Source organism: Tarenaya hassleriana, unplaced genomic scaffold (assembly GCF_000463585.1).
Source record: "Tarenaya hassleriana unplaced genomic scaffold, ASM46358v1 Cleome4, whole genome shotgun sequence".
Taxonomy (NCBI): Eukaryota; Viridiplantae; Streptophyta; class Magnoliopsida; order Brassicales; family Cleomaceae; genus Tarenaya; species Tarenaya hassleriana.
Window position 1 is genome coordinate 3,436,259 of NW_010966881.1, and position 19,842 is coordinate 3,456,100.

General features: G+C 36.0%; 3 protein-coding genes and 1 long non-coding RNA gene across 6 annotated transcripts; 1 reads left to right on the plus strand and 3 right to left on the minus strand.

The window, feature by feature from the left end:
* The first annotated feature begins 1,995 nt into the window (after window positions 1–1,995).
* Window positions 1,996–6,254, plus strand: LOC104823742 (vesicle-associated protein 2-2-like). The gene is made up of 9 exons (XM_010555447.2): window positions 1,996–2,169; window positions 3,110–3,248; window positions 3,802–3,872; window positions 3,992–4,073; window positions 4,343–4,458; window positions 4,544–4,726; window positions 4,872–5,324; window positions 5,590–5,667; window positions 5,846–6,254. The coding sequence occupies exons 2-9, from the start codon at window positions 3,200–3,202 to the stop codon at window positions 5,957–5,959; spliced, it is 1,146 nt and encodes a 381-aa protein (XP_010553749.1). The 5' UTR covers window positions 1,996–2,169; window positions 3,110–3,199; the 3' UTR covers window positions 5,960–6,254.
* A 452-nt stretch (window positions 6,255–6,706) lies between these two features.
* Window positions 6,707–8,339, minus strand: LOC104823743 (probable LRR receptor-like serine/threonine-protein kinase At1g34110). The gene has a single exon (XM_010555448.2). The coding sequence runs from the start codon at window positions 8,136–8,138 to the stop codon at window positions 6,948–6,950; it is 1,191 nt and encodes a 396-aa protein (XP_010553750.1). The 5' UTR covers window positions 8,139–8,339; the 3' UTR covers window positions 6,707–6,947.
* Window positions 8,340–8,542: 203 nt separating this feature from the next.
* On the minus strand, window positions 8,543–10,192 carry LOC104823744. 2 transcript variants are annotated; one of them, XR_773360.1, is made up of 4 exons: window positions 9,430–10,192; window positions 9,099–9,328; window positions 8,937–9,003; window positions 8,543–8,740 (listed from the first exon to the last, which is right to left on the minus strand). It is a non-coding gene; the product is annotated as an uncharacterized LOC104823744 (long non-coding RNA). The 2 variants fall into 2 exon arrangements; XR_773359.1 differs by having other exon boundaries at window positions 9,099–10,192.
* Window positions 10,193–10,933: 741 nt separating this feature from the next.
* Window positions 10,934–15,782, minus strand: LOC104823745 (probable serine/threonine-protein kinase At1g54610). Of its 2 annotated transcripts, none has more exons than XM_010555449.2 (8): window positions 15,658–15,782; window positions 14,832–15,250; window positions 14,317–14,601; window positions 13,898–14,215; window positions 13,106–13,333; window positions 12,901–13,001; window positions 12,124–12,241; window positions 10,934–11,421 (listed from the first exon to the last, which is right to left on the minus strand). In XM_010555449.2, exons 2-8 carry the CDS (start codon window positions 15,186–15,188, stop codon window positions 11,131–11,133), a joined length of 1,698 nt encoding a protein of 565 aa, XP_010553751.1. In that variant the 5' UTR covers window positions 15,189–15,250; window positions 15,658–15,782; the 3' UTR covers window positions 10,934–11,130. The 2 variants fall into 2 exon arrangements, with proteins under 2 accessions (XP_010553751.1, XP_010553752.1); XM_010555450.2 differs by having other exon boundaries at window positions 15,624–15,782.
* Between the last annotated feature and the right edge of the window lie 4,060 nt (window positions 15,783–19,842).

Below are 19,842 nucleotides of genomic sequence, written 5' to 3' on the forward strand. Positions count from 1 at the left end.
ACTCCTAAAAAACCTCCGACTTGCAAAAATATATACAAATAAACTTTTAACTTGAAAAATTGTCAATCAATCCCCGAACTTGTAACTTGTCACTTAATAAAACCTCAAACTTGTAAATTATTGTTCTAATAAACCTTTGACCGGTTTGACCACAATTTCGAACGATCGGAAATCCACGTATTGACGGATTGCTAATATCATTTTTTAAATTAAAATTGATAACATGTATTAGGTGACATCACCAATCCGTTAATACGTAGATTTTCGATCGCCTGAAATTGTGGTCAAACTGGTCAAAGGTTTAATAGAGCAATAATTTGCAAGTTCGATGTTTTATTCAGTGACAAGTTATAAGTTCGGGGATTGATTGACAATTTTTCAAGTTGAAGGTTTATTTGTATATATTTTTGTAAGTTGGAGGTTTTTTAGGGGTTTTACCCTATTTAAAATGGAACGGAATCGAATAATAAATAATTATATTTAAACGTTTACAAAGATTAGTTATGATTTTTCTGACATTAATTAAAAAGATTAGAATTAGAGTATATAATTCTCATATGATGAATCATTGAAATATGAAAAAAAAAATAATTGACAGTAAATCATGATTTTTTTTTAAATTAAAAAAAGTAGAAAAGAGCCAATGTTTTTCACTTTCCATGAAAATGAGAAAAATGATTTAAATACGAAATCATAACTTTTACTCCTAACTTTTAACTGTATATACACAAAAGCATCTCAATATATAGATTATTACTAGAATTGGATTTAATTAATTAATTAATTACAAACATTTACTTTGGCTTTCAATATATTTAAAAAAAAAAAAGTGACTTCCGGCAGTGCCCCGAAACACTACTTTTTTTTCTACGTTTTAGAAAATTTAAATCTCAACCTGATTTAACGTCAATGACTAGATTGGTTTTCTAATTTATTTTCTAAAATAAAATTATTTTTATTCCATTTTTCAATTAGTTTTATATTTAACTCCGAATAATTAAATTTAATTTTAGAAAAAATGTATTCACTCCACATTTTATAATATATATATATATATATATATATATATATATATATATATATATATTAGAGTGTAATAGTGTAACTACTATCAAAACATTGGAAAGTGTCTTGCTCGAGAATTTATTAGTGGTCATAGATTTTTGGAAACGGTTCAAATGTGAATTTTGACGTGGACCCACTTGACTACTCTTTCTGTATGATTCAAAGATACTCTTTTTTTCCCCCGATTGTGACCACCTTTGTTTCTCTCTCTCTCTCGTGTGACCACTTTGTTACACGTGTTTGGTTTCATAAAATTATGGTACTATAAATAATTTAAAAGTTAATTATATTTTTTTTATGTTTGATTATATGTAGATATTTATTAAAATTTGTTAATAATTAAGTTTTGAAAGGGATAACTTTAAAAGTTAAAAGGTCTTTTGTTTTTTAATATTTAAAATATTTTATTTTATTTGAATTTTGTATAGTTAAATTTTAAATAGATCTTGAAAAAAAAGTTTTATTTTTTTCTTTCGGAATATTTTTTAAAATAAATATTTATTTAGATTACTTTTGATCAGACAATTTTTAAAAAATAATGTTTTTTGTGTTTTTTAAAACAAAAATTAAGATTCTTTTTGTATTTCAAACGTAGCTTTCACGTGGGTTGCTCAAAATAATATGTTTTTGGTAATCTAACAACAAAATTTACCTTGTGGACAATGTTCCAAAACGTGTAAAAATCAATGTTAAAGATTTTACAATTTACGTATTAGAATTGATTATGTCATTTATAGGAAGTTCTAATTGATTTCTCTCAATTAATATATTTATTTAACGTAATCAGGCTTAATTATTTTTCCTCAGTACAGTGTATTTATTGAATGCGCTTTTTAAGTCATACAAAATAAAAACAATTGCAATAAAGTTTTTTTTATATATAAGAAATTTGTTTTTAATATTTGTCGTTAGGTACAACAAATGCTTCATCTTCATCATACTTTGCGTTCACTGCTTTTCCCCACCCTTCCAAGTTTTCAGTTTTTGCAGAGAATTCCATCTCAAGCTCTGTATGCGTTTGTGTGTATATAAACATTCGTCTATACAGTTCATCTTGATCGATTCTTTAGCATTTGAAGTTTTCGTGGGTCGTCGTCGAATCCGGTAAGTTTTTTCCTTCCAATTCTTCGAGTTCCTCTGATCGAGTTCATGCCCTTCGATTAGGGGCCTCCGCGTTTTCTTCTCGTGTATTTTCTCGGGAATCGAAATATTTCGTGTTCATCCGTGTGATCCGAGTTGTAATTCGCGCTCGTATCGTATCCGGATTTGGCTCTTTCAAACGTCGTCGTTTTTGTTCCGCGGTCCCGTTCAACCACAGAACTATTTGGGGGGGGGGGAATAGTTAGATCGTGGTCGCTCTGCTCGCCGCTAGTTTGATTTTCCGGCGACTATGAAACGCGTCGCAGTTGGGCTGCTGTTCTTCGGAGAGAAGACGAACGTGTGTAGGTAAAACTATGGTTACGTTGGTCTCCCGGCGAGTTTGAACGATCCGACGTGAGAACTCGTCGTCGACGAGTCCGCACGGCCGAACGTTTCTGGTCAGAGAGGATGGTGGAAGTGTGAGCGAGTCTTGTAGTAGGCTACTCAGACTAACGAGGGAATGCGTCTGCACGTGAATCCGAGTTTAATTGCTTGTATCTTATTTCTTTTAGTGGCGTTTTGGTCTTGCTCTGGTTAAATTGTTCATTGCAATTTCAATCCGAGTCGATGGGCGAGTCGTGTTGAGTCCGGCAGCGAGTTTGATGGAATCGGGTGATGCAAATTTTCTTGTCGTGTGTTTTCTTATGATACCTTTTGAAACGAGTGGGATGCTCATTAGGTGATGAGGCGTGCAGAATCTCTCATTCCAGTGCTTTTCGGTGGAAATCCCTCAACTAGACATGGGGATGCGTCTATCGAATAGAATCTGATTCAAGTTTCAAGCGAATTTAAATTAATTCTATGCGGAGTTTATGCTCTGCATTTATATCTCCTTCTCCTTAATGTTTGTGGCTCATGTTGTCTGCAATGGTGGGAGGTCTTTAAAGCTGTGGTTTTGATATAGGGGTGCAAAAGGGATTTGATACAAGAAGCAGGAGCCCTTTGATGCGGAGTGATTTCGATTTAGCTTCTCCAGCTTTTGCATCACAGCATCATGGATATGCCGCTTCTGGATATTCAACCTCGGACATTGAAGTTTGTAGGTGAGGAAATGATCTTTTTCACTGTGACCCGTGTCGTTAGTCATTCTCTCTTTTGTTTTGTTCTTTGGAATTGTCCCACATTATAATCTCCTTTTGAAACAAAAGTGGCTGGATGGCCATCATGGTGTTCCAAGCTGAAACATTTGGCTCCAATACTCGCAAAAATTAGTTCAGTAAAACCTGGATCTTGTATAAATCTGAGGGGTAGAGATTTCTGTTCTTATTTTTTGTCGGATGAGAAGAATCGAATTGCTGTTATACTTGGAAATCCCTTTATTTTTGCTAGGGATCTGGCCATATGTGCTCATCGTTAGAGGAGTTGAAATATTGAGTAATTTGATTTATGAGGCTGGAAGAATTTTCTAATTAATTCATCCTGCTGGATTTGCATGCAATGTTGTTCTTGAGAAAATGCTTTGCGACCCATTGTACTCAGATTATAAATTGTTAAAAAAGAAAAATCGGGAAGTGGTGCAGACGAAATTTATGCTTGGCTTTTCAGGTTATCAGTATTTGTTATCCATGACTCAGGGGCTGGTTTTCTAATTTGCAGTTCAATTGAATAAGCAGAGTTCTTGTGTTGTTCAGCTTACCAATACAACCCATCAGCATGTTGCTTTCAAGGTTTAAACACATTCTTCTTTTAAGATACTCATCATTCGTATTGAAATTTCCAGACTATATATTTTGCTTGAGATCGAGCTTGATTTACCTTTTGATATTGCCATATTGGCTTTCGATAGGTCAAGACCACATCCCCAAAGAAGTATTGCGTCCGACCAAATGTTGGCGTTGTCGCACCAAATTCGTCCTATGAATTCACTGGTATGCCAACTTCTTATATCTTTCTCGGCTATTTTTGTACCGTATTTGTGTGCTTTCAGTTTTCTCCTTATACAGAAAAAGAACTGATGTATAAATTATTATCCGTCTGGAGTTGCTTTGCCCTATTTGCTGCTTACAACTGAAACACCGTTTTGTTTCTTTTTTCCCTAGAATTCCTGTATTAGGTTTGCACAAATTTCAAAATCTGCGCGAGGATGCTTGCTCTATATCTTTTAGCCTGACAAGTCTGTGTATTGATGTTAATGCAGTCATTATGCAAGCATTTAAAGAACCACCTCCTGATATGGTCTGCAAAGATAAGTTCTTAATCCAGAGTATCACTGTGCCTGCGGTGACATCTGATGAAGACATCACAGCTAGCTTGGTAAGCATTCATAACACTGCCCCCATTCATGTGTCCAGTAAAAATCGGTTTCTGGTCTTCGTTTACAATTGGTTATCCTTGGCAGTTCTCCAAAGAGGAAGGCAAACCCATACAGGAGAACAAACTCAAAGTCACTCTTGTTTCAGCTTCTGACTCACCTGAATTGTCTCCGCTTGATGGAACACTGAAGCAGGGTCCAGCATTTGAAGGTTCAATCCTTAAGGATAGAGTATTTAGTCAACCCGAGACCCTTGCTTCTCCACAATACGTAAGCAAAGCTCTTATTTTTTAATTTCTATTTCTATTTCTCATTTGACCCTTTCAACCTGAGCTCTTTGTGATTGTACATCAAGAGTAACAGCCCAGCAATAGGCAAGCGTCTTATGCTTATTAGGTTTTCGATGTGCTTTCAGGATGGTGAGATTGGCAAGGAACCAAGGATAGTTAGTGATGAAGAGATAAAACCAACCAAGATTGTCGGCGATATCAAGGAATTGAGGCCGCCCAAGAAGAGCTCTGTGAGTTTTGTGGACTATTTGGATCCTGGAAATGACGTAAAACCAACTAGGGGCAGCTATGACATGCCGAAGTTATCGAAGGAAACCGACTTTGGCCGGTTAACGTCTCATGAGGATGCAGATTTCAAAAGGGATATTAAGCCAAGAATCAACACTGAGGTTCCGAGAAAGCCTGTGGATTTAGGGCATGCTAGTGAAATTAATTCAGCTAAAAAGGACAGAGACATTGCTGAGTTGCCAAAGAACATAGAGGATCGAAATATTAAACGCATGGATGAGCTGAAGTTGGTTAAAGACATTGAGGATATGAAGCTGAAGATCAGTGCCCTTGAATCCAAGCTAAAACAGGTCACGTTTTCTCTTGAACTAAAAATTTCTATCACAACTTCTAAACATACCTTGAAATTTGCAAATTTACCATCCCGAAGATATGAGGATGTAGGTTCTGACTCCTTGATTAGCTGTAGATTGCAAGGTTTAATGTGGAGATTAGCGACTTGACGAACTTGCTTTTAGTATTTTACCTGTGATTCTGAATTCAATACATGACATATATCCGCTGATAATTTTGAACAACAGTTGGTTCTTGTCTGAAGAGTTTTATCTGACGCAGGCTGACACAACCATAACACAGCTTACCGAAGAGCGGACTCTAAGCTATCAACAGAGCCAAAGCTTGCAACGAGAATTGGTTAGTGTCTCCTTTTGCATCCTCTGTTTCCGATCAATGGTATCTTCAATAAGTGGTTTGATCAAATTTCATTACAGATTCTAACAGATCTTAATCCAAAGCCTCTATTCGTATTCTCAAAACCGCTATTGCATTGTATTCTTAGTAACGAGGTTTGGTATTTTTGACATTTTTGCAGGGGGAACTAAGAATGAAAAAGGTAATCAAACAAGAGCACGTTGGGTTCCCTCTCGCCTTCGTGTGTGTCCTGGCATTCATCAGCCTCGTTCTCGGATATCGTCTGCACCCTTGATGTCCCTCTCTTTCTCTCTCTCTCACTGCAACTTATTCTGAGAACTGGTGAAGTAGACTTCCCTTTTATCATATATAAAGTGTGTAGTCTTGAATATAGAACCAAGGGAGAAATATATTATCGTCCCTTGAGGGAGTATAGCTTATTTGCTAACACCACCATTGCTTATGCTCTTTGCCTTGTTATCTTACTGCAACTGCTCTTGTTGTGCCCTTTAGAAATTTGGTTGGTCTTTTAAGCGTTTTCTTTCTAAAACCCTCTCTTGTTCTTCATATCATCAACTTCTTCTTGTGCCTCCTTTTTTTTTTTTATGAGCGTTTTTGTTTGTACAATAAACCAAGAAAAACCCCATTCGAAATCCATAAAATAAGCCCTAAATCTTATTTATTATTCAGAGTAAAAAAAATATTTCGAAACAATTTCACAGGAATTTTGTGAGAGTGTCCTCTCCACCATGGGGAAGATGCTTGGAAATCCTTCTACTAAATTACATGGTTTTGAAATGATTGGTGCTTCATTGTATTTTAAAATATTTTTTAAAAATGTATTCTTGTAATCTCCTGTACGAACGCATTTTTAGAATTTAATTTGGGATACGTATGCATATTTTCTTAACATCTGTCACAGGATCACGTTAGAAATTATGTTTAAAGCATCAAATAAATTTTTTTTTTTTTTTAAAAAGAGCATAACCATTTGAAGCAGAGGAACACCTGGGCTGGAAGTGACCAAACAACTGCAGAAGAAGCAAGTGGGGACCACATGACCGGGGTTTTGTCTTCTAATTGATTAGAACACGCCAAATATGCCGACACCAACGGCTAATTTACAAGTTCGGATAAAGCCATGATGATCATTTGGATAAGGCCGTGAAACTGAACTCAAATAATTTATCAGTTCATAAAGAAAAACACGTATCTATCTTGTTAGAATCCGCCTCTTGAATACGATTTCTGTACGAACAAATTAATACATTAATGTGAACAAATTAAACCTTGGAACTGCTGCGATTGCTGAAGCTAAAGCATTGCGAGGCAGGCCTCGAGCCGAGAGGGGTTCTGTCGTGTGGACATGGAGACAGACCAGACGGAACCGACATGCAGTTATAGGACAAGCATACGGACACCGAACCGGGGAGTTTGACGCCGGGACGCATCGGAAATTCCTTGAAATAGTTATTCTGCAGATACAATGTCTTGATGGTGCCGTTGACGAGGCTATCCAAGTAATCGACTGGCACTTCCCCCGTGAGAAGGTTGCTGTTCAAGAACAGATTCTCGGCTCCGGCCAGTTCGCGAGATAACTCTCCTGCCAGAGAATTGTGGCTCAGATCAACTACAGATCCCTTAGCAAAGGACGGTGATGATGAAAACGGCGTTACAGCTCCGATCTCCGTGAATTTGTTCCGTTGGAGAAGCACAGATGAGGTGGCAGGGCCGAAGATCGAGATGGGAATGGTCCCGGTGAACTTGTTCATACTGAGATCGAGGTACCGTAACTCGGTGAGCGACTCCAACACTTCAACGGAACCACGCATGGAGTTGTCTGAAACCGACAAGTATCGTAGAGTGTTGGGAAAGAAACGAGGAAGCATGCCCGAGATCCTGTTCATCTTGAGGTCCAAGTGGAACAAACGGTTCGAGAAAGGGCCAAGGGTGCCGGAAAGATGGTTCCCGGCCAGAACAAGGACTTTCAGCCGTGGCAAGCGAGTGAGGCGAGGAGGGATAACACCGGTTAACTCATTGTAACTCAAGTCAAGTGTATGCAAATGTACAAGAGCTGAGAAAGATACCGGTATAGACCCGGTTAAACGGTTTCTGGTCAAGGAAATGACACGGAGAAAGGTGAGAGAACCGAGCTCAGGAGGAACCGGGCCAGTGACTAAACCGGGCAAAAGGATGAGTTGGGTTAACCGGGTTAGATTGGAGAGAGCAGGAGAGAGAGAACCCGAGAGACCCGGGCCAAGGGATAACGTTGTGACTCGCCCGAGAGAGCAGGTGACGCCAGAGAAAGAGGAACAAGGCTCGGAAACAGTAAAATCCCAGGAGGAGAAGGAGGAGGAACCGGGAATTTCGGTTAGAGAGTCCCTAATGGCTTCCAGACCAGCTCGGTCCGAGGGAGCCATTGCAGAGGCATTGGTAATGACGAAGAAGGAGAGAAGAACAGTTATGTATCTCATGTTGGTTTGAAGTGAACGAAGCCGTTTGGTTGCGTTTTAAGCAACGGTGATGTATTAAGTAAAGGAAGACACTGTGGGTGTGTGTGTTTTAATGTTTTTTTGGCTCCATGTCCCAACTTGTGGTGTTTGTTTTATGATGATTTTTTTTTTTTTGTGGTAAAGCTCATAAGTGACCGTTTGTGGTCCCCTTTTTTTTATATTTGGACTTCTTGCAACGCGAAAAATGAGAAATTGGTATCCTGACTCTTGAATCTTGATGATATAAACATAACCCAACCAAACCGGACCAAAGTTTGGTCCGGTTTAAACCGAATCATTGTATTTTCTGAAACAGCCCGCTTATGCCATTGGTCGGTCTGAATTCGGTTATACTTTTATGAAGCCATGCCAAACAAACCGAACGGTTAACCGAAAACCCACCCAAAACGGTTGAACTGAATTTATTTCTTTTGTCTGTATTTCATGAGCCGTACGAGGTAACCAAGATAATCTGTAAAATTTCTTGGGAGATTTGATTCATATTCATATACACTTGTGTTGGTCAGAGCAACTGTTGTCTTTCTCCTTCAGTCTTCATCTTCCTCCTCTGCTTCCTTGAGCCACTGAAGCAGAAGGATTCGAAACCAGTTTATTGAAAACTCCATATATAAAAAGTCAATTCAGACAAAACCATTCCGTGAAAGTCCGTGTTATTTTTCACAAACCAAAACACACACGCAATGCAGAAATGTTTCTGCATTGTTTCGAAAATCGAATGTTTCCCGAATGCGGGTTTTAGTTTTGTTGGTTGTCACTTACCACAAAACCACTCCTCCTCCATCCGGGTTTGGTACCGGCTAGACAAGAGCGAACTCATACCTCATACCTAGGCAGAGTTGAAGGATGGAAAAAAAAATATCAGACTAAGTAGAAGGTATTGAAAGAGTCGAGTCGTCTTTCTGAAAACAGTCTTAAACATACCGTACGTTGTTTGTAAATAAACCAGAGGGCATCTCCAGCACTAATAGAACCGTGTGTCTATGGTCTGAACCAAGAACCCCGGGTGTGAACACCACTCGGAATTCTCCAAAAACTCAATGACTCGCTTTGAACGAGCGCAGCAGAACACAAAGACCTCCTCCACCCCAGCAGACTCGAGCCATGCCAAGGTATAATCAATCATGCGAACATTCACCAGTGGCAGTAGTACCCTTGGAAGAGATTACTCAACCATGAGAACCATTGTCCAAGACCACGTTACAAGTTATAACAAATGCCAAAAACTACAAAACACTGTAAGCCTTGCCCTTACATTTTTATGCAGAGAGGCTGATTCGAACCCCAGGGACAGTGAGCTTACCGTTGAGGCAAGCCGGCCCTTCACTAGAACCCTCAAAATTGAGAAACAGAACGATTCCGACAAATGGAAACCCATACTCTAATACAATCCAAACATGCATGAAAGTGCAATAAACATTCACACCAGTGGCCATAAAACCTTCAGGATAGGTTGATTCAACATGACAACACGTAATGCCCAAGACCGCATTACAGTTATCTCGTTAACATCACAAATGTCAACCTCAAGATTGAAAACCACATTCCACTGATCTTTCGAAAACATCATAAAACGGAGCCAATTATCGACAAACCTCGAAACTGAAACACAACAACGAGATTAAAAGGCTATGATTAGTTTGACTGCTTCGTTCAGCGACCGGCAACAACGAGATTAAAATTCTAACCAATCCATTCAATTCTGAATAGCTGGTTGCAGGAAAATGTATACGAGACTGTCCTAAAGAAGAACCTTTGGGACGTTCTAGGGTTACGGGACGGAATTTTAGTAGTGAAGCTATCAGCAAGAGGAATGGCTTGCAATTTTTGGCGAGACAGCTCCTCATGCTCTGAAACCCTAGGGGCTCCTTCTCTCAACACCCATCTCCTTCTCTCTCTCTCCAATTCACTTATTCCGTTTCACAGAGCAATTCCGCTGAATTTCAGCAGAAAGTAAAACCCTTAATCTTATACCAAAGAAAAAGAAAAACCCTAAATCAGATCAATGCAGTGAAGAACAGGTGACGTCCTATTCGATAACTAAAATGGGAGTTTCTCTATTGAATTTTAATATAATATAAATTATATATTTTGTATATTTTAGAAAATTTATTAAAATCATGGTGCTGTTTAATATAATATTTACAAAATTTTATGTTAAACCTGTTTTGTTTTCATTACTAAACTCCCGTTTTTTTTTTTAATTTAAAGGACAATAGGTTTTCGAACTTGGAAGCTTTCACAAGCTTTGTCGGAAAGCGGGAGTTCTTTCTATAATCATATAATTTTACTAAATTAACTCACAGAGACAAATTATTTTTTTTTGTTAAAGACAAATTAAATTTTTACTTCTAATAATATGGAAAAATAGTTATTTTCCCTGAACAAGAAAATAATAATTTGGAAAAGACAAATAAATGTAGAACCTTTTTACCAAATCATTTAAAAAACCTCGAACAGAATTATTATATTACAAATTTCGGGTTACTAGACGTTGAATATTTGATTTTTTTTATTATAACCATAATGCTATTTAGTTTTATTTTGAATTTGCATATTACTCTTAATTAATTATTGAAAGTTTAAATAATTGGACCGCAACAACAAAACAATCGAAAGCGAAATTTAAAAAAAACGACATTAGTAGAGGGAAAAGAGAATAAAAATCATACCACGGAAACAAATGAATAAAACGAGTGATTAAAAAATAATTTATAAGAATTATCACTAATCTAAACAATATCCAACATCTTAGAAAATAAACAGAAAGAGTTTATATATATATTTTTATATAAACAACAATGAAAGTCCAAGCATTTATATGTTAACTGAAGCAATTCCACTCTTGTTACATGAACAAGAAAGAAACCTCTTTGAAAACACCCCCTTTTGTTTGTTTCTTCTTCATCTCTTTAACTAAAAAACACTTCCACTCAGCCTTCTTTCGTGTCTGCTCTCATCTCTTCCCTTTGCTGGTTTTGTTATTCAGGTGACTCTCCTTCTTCTTCTTCGAGTTCCCGGTTATGGGGTGACCTAGAGGTCCGGACCATGTCTGAACCTGCGTGGGAGGGTCGTCTTTCGAGAAGTTGAAGGAAGTGAAGGAAGGGATGATATCTGGAGGGACGAAACTCGGGTCAATGTGTTGTGAGGCCCCCAGTGGAAGCCCTAACGCTCCTCCGTCCTGGTGAGGCGGAGGAAACTTCTCGCTCTTGCTCTTTGCGTTCGCATGTGTGATCAGCCTCCGCCTCTGTTTTCAGCGTAAAACTTGTTACATGTATATTGTTTATGGTGATGTTGAAAGATCAAATATAGTATGCCTGCATGTACCATGCATATATATGCAGACATCTTTACGTATAGATATATACATATACAGACATGTGAATGCATTGATAGGGATGATGCATGTATGATGTAAACAAAGCTTTGTTGTTCTCTGCAAGGAAACGTCTAAAGATATGTTGAAGATCACATACACACTTTCCAAGAGACACTGGATTCATGTCTTTGCATACTCGTGTGTGCGCGTGTGCCTTCATGTATCATGCATATACATGCAGGTATCTGTCTGTATAGATATATGATATACATCTATATATACAGACATGTGAATGCACTAATATATACACTAGGGCAGAGCTCGATCGTTCTAGTCAAGGAAACGTATAAAGGGATGTAAAGATCAAGTATATACTTACAGAAGTCTGATAAATTCATGCACATATATATATATATGCAAAATGTACATCTATCATGTATGTAGGTGTATGCATCATGTATCAATGCATATAGATATGCATATCGATATACGGAGACTACTCAGACTAGTCACATGAACAAGAGCATACAACAGAAATTGATATTCCTCAAGCAACCAGATGTCAAAAAGTGTAAATTCACATATTAAACAGAAAAGATTATTGGAAAGAAGAAGTTGATGAAGACATACGTCGAGATTAGTTTGAAGTTCGGCATTGGCTTCTGGAGCTGGCATGGCTCGATTAGAACGATCCCGGTGCCGATTCTTCCTTGTACCATCCCCTTGTGCCTTATTAGCAGCTCTTTGCCTGAACATCAAACACAGTATTGTTCATATGCACATGAAAAATGTAACAAGGTTACCCACTTTTCTACAAATTCAGAATAAAGACTGATCAGTGCAGAATGGATATCTGGGTTTCCCATGGTACCCGTGAAGAACTCTGCTCGAGACGAATGATAAATGATCATCAACCAAAATTGACATATACAGATCCCTTTTCCAATCCCGAAACACAAAATATTAGAAACCTAAAGGTCTATAAAGGTGGATCATAATTTCGTTTCGTTTTTCATTGCATGAATCATGATTTCACGGGTATGCTTATACGAAAACATATTGATTGATATGAACACTCGTGAAAAATTCAATATTCATGATCTCATCGGCGTCTGCAATATCTGAACACAATGTTCTCTCAGGAAACCGAAAATATTTGGATTGTTTGGTTAAATTCCAGCTTTATCGAGGCTGAGAGTCTGAGACAGGGTACACCGTACTATTTCACACACCCTACCGAATAGACAGAATTAATATTGATAATTCACATCATATTACCATTTGCATTTATGATCACATGAACAAAATTCAGGGCGTAAGGCCAATGTCACAAGCAAAACAAATTTATGTGAAAAGTTAATAAATCATTTTATATATCAATAAGATACTGAATTAAAGATCACTGACCTCCGAGCTTCTTCATCCCGTCGTTTGGCATCCATTTCTTTGCTTGGGGGATACTTCGGAAGATCAGCAGGTTCACAGGCATATGGTTCCGTTGAAAAAAACTGTAACAAGAATATTATTTTTATTACTGGACTAATTCAAAATCATCTTAGCATCATATACAAGTTCATAAAAAGAAGCACAAAAATAAAACTTGAGAACTTACTTCGCTTCTTAATGCATCTGTTGCGGTCTGCCTATCTTCTGGTTCAATTGAAAGAAGAGTGTCGATGAGGGGAAGAGATGATGGTGGAAAGTCTTTAAATGTCTCTCTTATGCACCTTTTGTATGGTTCCCGAGGTTTGTAGATGGCTCCGTGTGAGAATTTTCCCTTTTTCCAGTAATCCTCAGAAGGCGAGCCACATAACTTGTATATCTTATGAAGCTGCTCGACCTATGTATGTGACATAACATGATGACCGATAAGTAATTGCTATTGTTTGAAGAATGGAAGACATACCAGCAAATGCAGGATAAACCAGGACGAAACTTTCATCATGAAGATTTACAAGAAAGAAGGCTAGATTCTTACATGAGAGAAGTGAATTTCATAGTCATATACGAAATACCGCCTTGTGAACATTTAGTCTTCCTTATGTATTTTAAGTTTGCCAATCTAAATATTTGCCCAGAAAACAAAAAAGATCGATTCCAAGGCAAACAAATTTAAAAGAAAAAGACAGAAAATTTTAGCGCAATCAATTAAAGTTAAACTACCAGAGTTGGTGGTGCTTAGCATATGCCTTTCTTTGGTTTAGAAGGACCCTAATGTTGTTGCATTTCTATCTCTAGGCAAACCCACTTGCTTCACCTATATATATATATATATATATGCCCACACATCATACCAAAATGTGATAGGAAAAAGAACAAAGACATCTATAGTTAACAGGGAATAGCAGAACAGATCTCAAAGTAAATATGCATGGTCAAAGAAGAAGATGACATGGTCAGCTACCTCGGTACGGCCAGGCATAATGGGCCTCCCGGCCAATAATTCAGCTAAAATACAGCCTGCACTCCAAAGATCAATGCCCACACCATAATCAGTAGCTCCAAGAAGAAGCTCTGGAGCTCGATACCACAATGTAACCACCCGGCTTGTCATTGGTCGCCTGTGCTGTGGATCAAAAATCGTCGCCAGCCCGAAATCAGCAATCTTGAGTACTCCACCATCATCAATAAGAAGATTTGATCCTTTGATGTCCCGATGAAGCACACCGCGACTATGACAGTGCTCCATACCAGATAGCAGTTGACGCACAAAACACTTAACCTATAACATCAAAGATATTACCACCAAGAAAAAAAACTGATCTGATATTTGCATAACATACAGAATTGCAATGTGAAATTATGAGATGTAGTAGGCTTGACCTCTGGCTCCGAGAATTTCACTACAGGGCTTGCAGCAAGACCAGCCAAATCATGATCCATATATTGGAAGACAAGATATAAGCTACAAGACATCCTTGATGTCACCAGACCTTCCAACTTCACGACATTAGGATGATCAAGTCTTCGCAATATAAGAATCTCTCGGGCCATAAACTTCACGCTTTCTGGTTCCAAATTGTCAAACCGAACCTTCTTTAGGGCCACTATTTTACCATTCAACATATCCTTTGCTCTGTAGACATTACTGTATGTTCCTTGTCCAATCTACCAACAAGAAGGGCACCAAAATGATAGGCTATAATTTGTAAAGAAAGGAAAAGAGAGGGAAATGCAAGCCAGTAATATGGTACTGACACTATAAGCATTACATATTATATGAATTTCCCTCAAGTGCTAACATGATTCTAAGCTGATCAAAACTAACAATTTTAGAAATGGAAGTCAACCCAAAACGAACTTTAAGTTAAAATGTGGCATGATCTAACTAAACACACCTTATCTATTTTCTCAAAGGTGTCTGCTTTCCTTGGAATCCACCCATTGAGCGCTTCCCCGCAAGCATCTGAGAGCCAAGACGGCCAACCAGCAGCAACCTGCTCGCCACGCAAATGCTTTGGCGGATTACTCAACCGTGGATTTGGCTTTGACCTCCTCCTCTCCCCCTTTGGTTTCCTATCCCTATCAGGGTTTTCCTCCTTCTGGGTCTCCTCATTATTAACCTCCACAACACTATCACCATTGCTCTTCGTCACTGGTGCATTCTCTGTAAATCGTTCAGTCCTAGTGTTATTTGCCTCTTTAGCTCCAGATATCGTCCCAGATGGTGCCTGGCGGCCAAATACACACCCCATTTCATCAATCTAGGCTTCATTTCTCACCATATTCCAACATTTTCGATAAACACTCCCTGCAACTGCGGAAACACAATCGAATTAGAATGGCATAAAAAACTGCCAAATTTAACTCCAATAAATCACTCGAACTGTATGCGATCTAATCGCATGATAAATCGAAGGAAGATTACAGAAGAAAGATTGTTACATCGCTTACGCGGTGGTGTCTTTCGACCCAATAACAGAAAACCCATAGCACGAATCTAAGCTTCATTTATCACCATATCCCAACACTTTCAAACACAAACACAGTGAGAAAGTAATCTAACCCTAAGAAACCAACAGAATCAAAATGCTTGAACATCCACTGAAATTAAGAAAAAGAAGTCCACTACGATGATATAAGATGGAGTGATGAAATCGAAGCAAAGGGACATGCAGTAAAACCCTAACCAGCGATCTGGAATCCCAAGAAGCTCGAACTTACAGCGGAATAAGTACGAGAACTTCGAAGATTAGCGAGAGAAGAACCCTAATCTCAGAATCTGATTGGAAAGTTTTGCAGTAGAAAAGAATGAATCTTTGTTCTGTACTGTAAGGGGGGGGGGGGGAGAGAAGGGGCCTTGCCAGGCGTTTTATTTCCTCCGTTAAATTAAATAAAAACTAATCTCAGAATCTGATTGGAAAGTTTTGCAGTAGAAAAGAATGAATCTTTGTTCTGTACTGTAAGGGGGGGGGGGGGAGAGTAGGTGCCTTGCCAGGCGTTTTATTTCCTCAGTTAAATTAAATAATAAATGTATAGAAATAAAGAAATAAAGTATAAGTAGCGCAGATCTCTGTCATTTGGGTCAAACCAGAGAAATACAATGGAGACTGAGTATAAGATAAAATTATTTTTATTACGCCGAATAAATAAATATTTAAAACCATTTCCCACGTCGCTGAAAATAAAATATGTAGTTCCACATGGCGTTTCTATGCATGGAGCGTTGAAATCTAAGGATAATATCGTAATTTACCATGCTTACAGGTGAGCAACGACCCTAGAAACCACGAGGGTCGCAGCAAACGGTGAAGGCGTTACAAACGAATAAATATCCGAATTCGCGGGGTTTATAATTATGCATGTATTATCTAATTCTAACCTATATGATTCGGATGTTTTATTTTTAAATTAATTTTTTGATGATCTCTAAATACAAGTATTAGTGATTTATGAAATTCTCGTGAAATCTAAGAACTTTAACACTAGAAAAAATCAGTGTTACAATGGAAATAACATTGCAATACAAAGAATACGATAATTTCATGACAAAATACAGATAAAAAATTGTATCGCAATTAGCAATGATTTGCTATGGATAACAACGGAAAAATGTTTTTCCTCGAAATATGATACGTGTCTATCGTATTAAAATATCGTGATGGACAGTGATTTGCCATAGAAATTTCTATAGCAAAACAAAATAAATCACCGTGATTCATCTTCTTTGTAGAATTCAAAAATTTTCGTTCAAAAAACAAGAATCGTCAAAATTCTCTCATAGTGACCAAAACGAAATTCAAGTAATATATGTGCATGTGAATGTTCTAATGTTTTACGTATATAACATGTGCGTATATATTAACGTCCTTCCAATTTCTTTCTTTAAAGAAATAGAGCGGATATACTGTGATTTTATTTGGATTTAAATTACATTTAATTAGATAAAAGCTAATTAAGTAAAAAAAAAAACTAAAGATGAATGGATTTAGCCATTTAGGGTTAGAGATTTGAGCCGTATGGAAAAATTTGGACGAAGAATTATGTGAAATCCAACAGCACTTTAGTTTCAATGTTTGCTCCAAACTCTATTAATGTGCCAAATGATCATAGTACTAAATAATGGTTATATTATATTATATATATATATATATGAATGGATTTCAGTAGGACCCCTCATCAGTTTATGCCACGGTACCAATTGGCGATATGGTGCGACAAAGTTGTATTATTAAACTATATCGAATCCTAGGACAAGGGTGGAATTTTTTTCCCCATGAATTGTTTATTTTGTTATACCAAGTGATACTATCGATTTAATTGGACCTTTCTATCTACATGATATTGGTACGAATTTTGATTGTAAAGTTTGGAGATGAACTCTACATTCTACTAACGGTAAATAACGACTCTTCCTCACTTACATGGAAGTTTATATATTCATTTGGAAAGCCACACGTTAAATTTATGAGATTAGAGAAGACAAAAGACATGCGGTTGATGATTATCACCTCACAAAACCCAAAAATGGAATTTTTTTTTTTGTAACCAAAATCCATAATAATACGGGGGATAGGGACAATGTTTTGAAATATACGCATGTTTTGATATTTGAGATTCGGATTCGGAGCGGAACAATCATTTCACACTCTCCAATTCACCGGTTGAATTATTCAAATTTGGATAAAAATGGGATGTTTTTAATGTACATGCAATCATTTTTCTCAAAAAAAAAAATATCATTCGAAGAGGTTTGAATTTCGTAGTTTAGGGTTTTCCACGAGATGAGTAGAAGGGAGATATTATATTTGGATTTGCATTGTGGTTTGTCGGGAAGAATATAAATGCCTTTTTATATTTAAATTTTGCATTTATACGTGTATTTGATTTGGCAGCTCCGGTCTATAACATGTGTTTACACGTTCTTTTTGGCTGCATGAAAATCGTTTGACCGAAATAAATTTAAATTAATTGACTAAAAAAAATAAATTGAAATTAATTACTTTGATGAAAAAAAACTTGAAACGCAAGCAAGTCTAAATATAAAATATGCTTTTCTATAAAAAGAAAAATATTATAAGTAATAATATCTTATGGTCAGATGAAAGAAGCATCATAGAAAGGAATGGCTTGTGTGGTTTGCTTACCCATTCAAACCGTATTATGCCGTACGAATACGATAACTTATAACATGCAAAATACAGAGATAACAAAATAATACATATACATATATATATATTACATCATAGGAAATATTTTTCTGTATTACAAACGAATTTTGGATATTGCGGCCAACTACGTATACTTCACGAGTTTTTTTTTCCTTCCAAATTTGTTCAATTAGATGGTGATGATATATGTTTTTTTTAAATGAATGTTAATTTGATGTTTTCCATATGTTATAAATAAATTAATAGAAAATTTTGAATATCTATTTTTCTATCTTTTGAAAATTGCGCTATTTCTTTCAATCGGATTGAAAAACATCTGGACGAAATTTTACATTGAATTGTCTTAATGATCATTCTTTTTGTGACAAAAAATAAAATAAATCCGTTCATCAATTTGTAATTTTAAAGTCTATTAACTAAATATAGCATCGTATGTGAGGCTATTATATCTGCATATACTCTTGACAAGTAAACATACCATGAGCGGATTTTTTCTTATTTGTTCGCTATCGTTCCACCACCTTGTGGGAAGGAAAAAAGTCCTCTGTCTATTGTTTTGACTTTAATCCATACTTTTTTTTTTCATATGTGATCATATGACCACAATTACAATATGATCACATGGATTATGACGTTAAATTCATAATAATTTTATTAAATGATTAGTGTGATATGTAAGATGTAAATATGGTGAATTAGTTTGATCATCATAAATTTAATGTTATTAATAACGTAATCACCACGTGATCAGAGTGTAATTCTAATCATATGATCACATTTAGAGAAAATTATGTGTTGAAGTCAAAATAACAGATATAGAATATTTTTGATAATGTTCCGTGAAAAAATCTATGTTTAATTAATTAATTATTTAAAATTTTATCGTTTCAAATATTGAAATTCAATGCAACTACAAGATAAAGATAAATATATATTAAAAATCGAAATTCAAGAAAAAAGAAAATGTTTTTTCAAATTTGAATACTTTATTTGTTTCTCCAAAAATAACGTTATAAATAATTAAACCGTCGTGTTCGAAATGATTAATCCCTTCATTAAAAAATGGTTTTAAAGTTTGTATTTATTTATATATGTATATATCCTCTTTAGTAATGTTAAAAATAAATAAGAAAAGTTGGACTGAATTTTCTCTTTATTTGTTATTATAGCTATCTATATACAAAATTTTATCTATATATCTATATAAAAAAAATGAAACGTTATATGAAATGGAATATTCTTCACATATATAAAATTGAAGTGGCAATAGAAATTTCCACATATATGTTATATGAAATGGAGAGATTTTTTTTTTGGGTAGGAAGTAATGCCAAATTTTTGTTGGGCACAAGTTGAATTACATTTTGAAGATGTTGAATTTCAATGTTTAACTTTTAGACGGGCGGAGTTTTCATGGTTTAAGTACAGTCAGGAATTGAAAATTTGGAGTTGGTCTCCGATTTTTTATTTTATATTTATTTTTTTCAAATCAAAATTTATATTTAATTAGTTTTTATTAAAAGCATATTTATTTTTAAAAAATAATTTTTCATTCGAATTTTTATTATGTTTATATCCATTTCAGATTTATTTTGATTCAAGCTAAGTTTATTACATTCAATTATTTTTGATAGATTCGATTAAAATGCAATATTATTTCATTAAAATTGAATTGAGTTTTATGGCCGTATCGAAATGACTAATATGCCACTAATGATATATTTTATTTATGTTTTGT

Excerpts from the sequence above, each read along its gene's own strand:
- LOC104823742 (XM_010555447.2), top strand. The coding sequence starts at position 3,200 with ATGGATATGCCGCTTCTGGATATTCAACCTCGGACATTGAAGTTTGTA. Across the intron at positions 3,249-3,801 it reads TCGGACATTGAAGTTTGTAG|TTCAATTGAATAAGCAGAGT; the intron begins GTGAGGAAATGA and ends TCTAATTTGCAG. Across the intron at positions 3,873-3,991 it reads ATCAGCATGTTGCTTTCAAG|GTCAAGACCACATCCCCAAA; the intron begins GTTTAAACACAT and ends GGCTTTCGATAG.
- LOC104823743 (XM_010555448.2), bottom strand. The coding sequence starts at position 8,138 with ATGAGATACATAACTGTTCTTCTCTCCTTCTTCGTCATTACCAATGCC.
- LOC104823745 (XM_010555449.2), bottom strand. The coding sequence starts at position 15,188 with ATGGGGTGTGTATTTGGCCGCCAGGCACCATCTGGGACGATATCTGGA. Across the intron at positions 14,602-14,831 it reads CCTTTGAGAAAATAGATAAG|ATTGGACAAGGAACATACAG; the intron begins GTGTGTTTAGTT and ends TCTTGTTGGTAG. Across the intron at positions 13,002-13,105 it reads CAGATGCATTAAGAAGCGAA|TTTTTTTCAACGGAACCATA; the intron begins GTAAGTTCTCAA and ends TTCTTGTTACAG.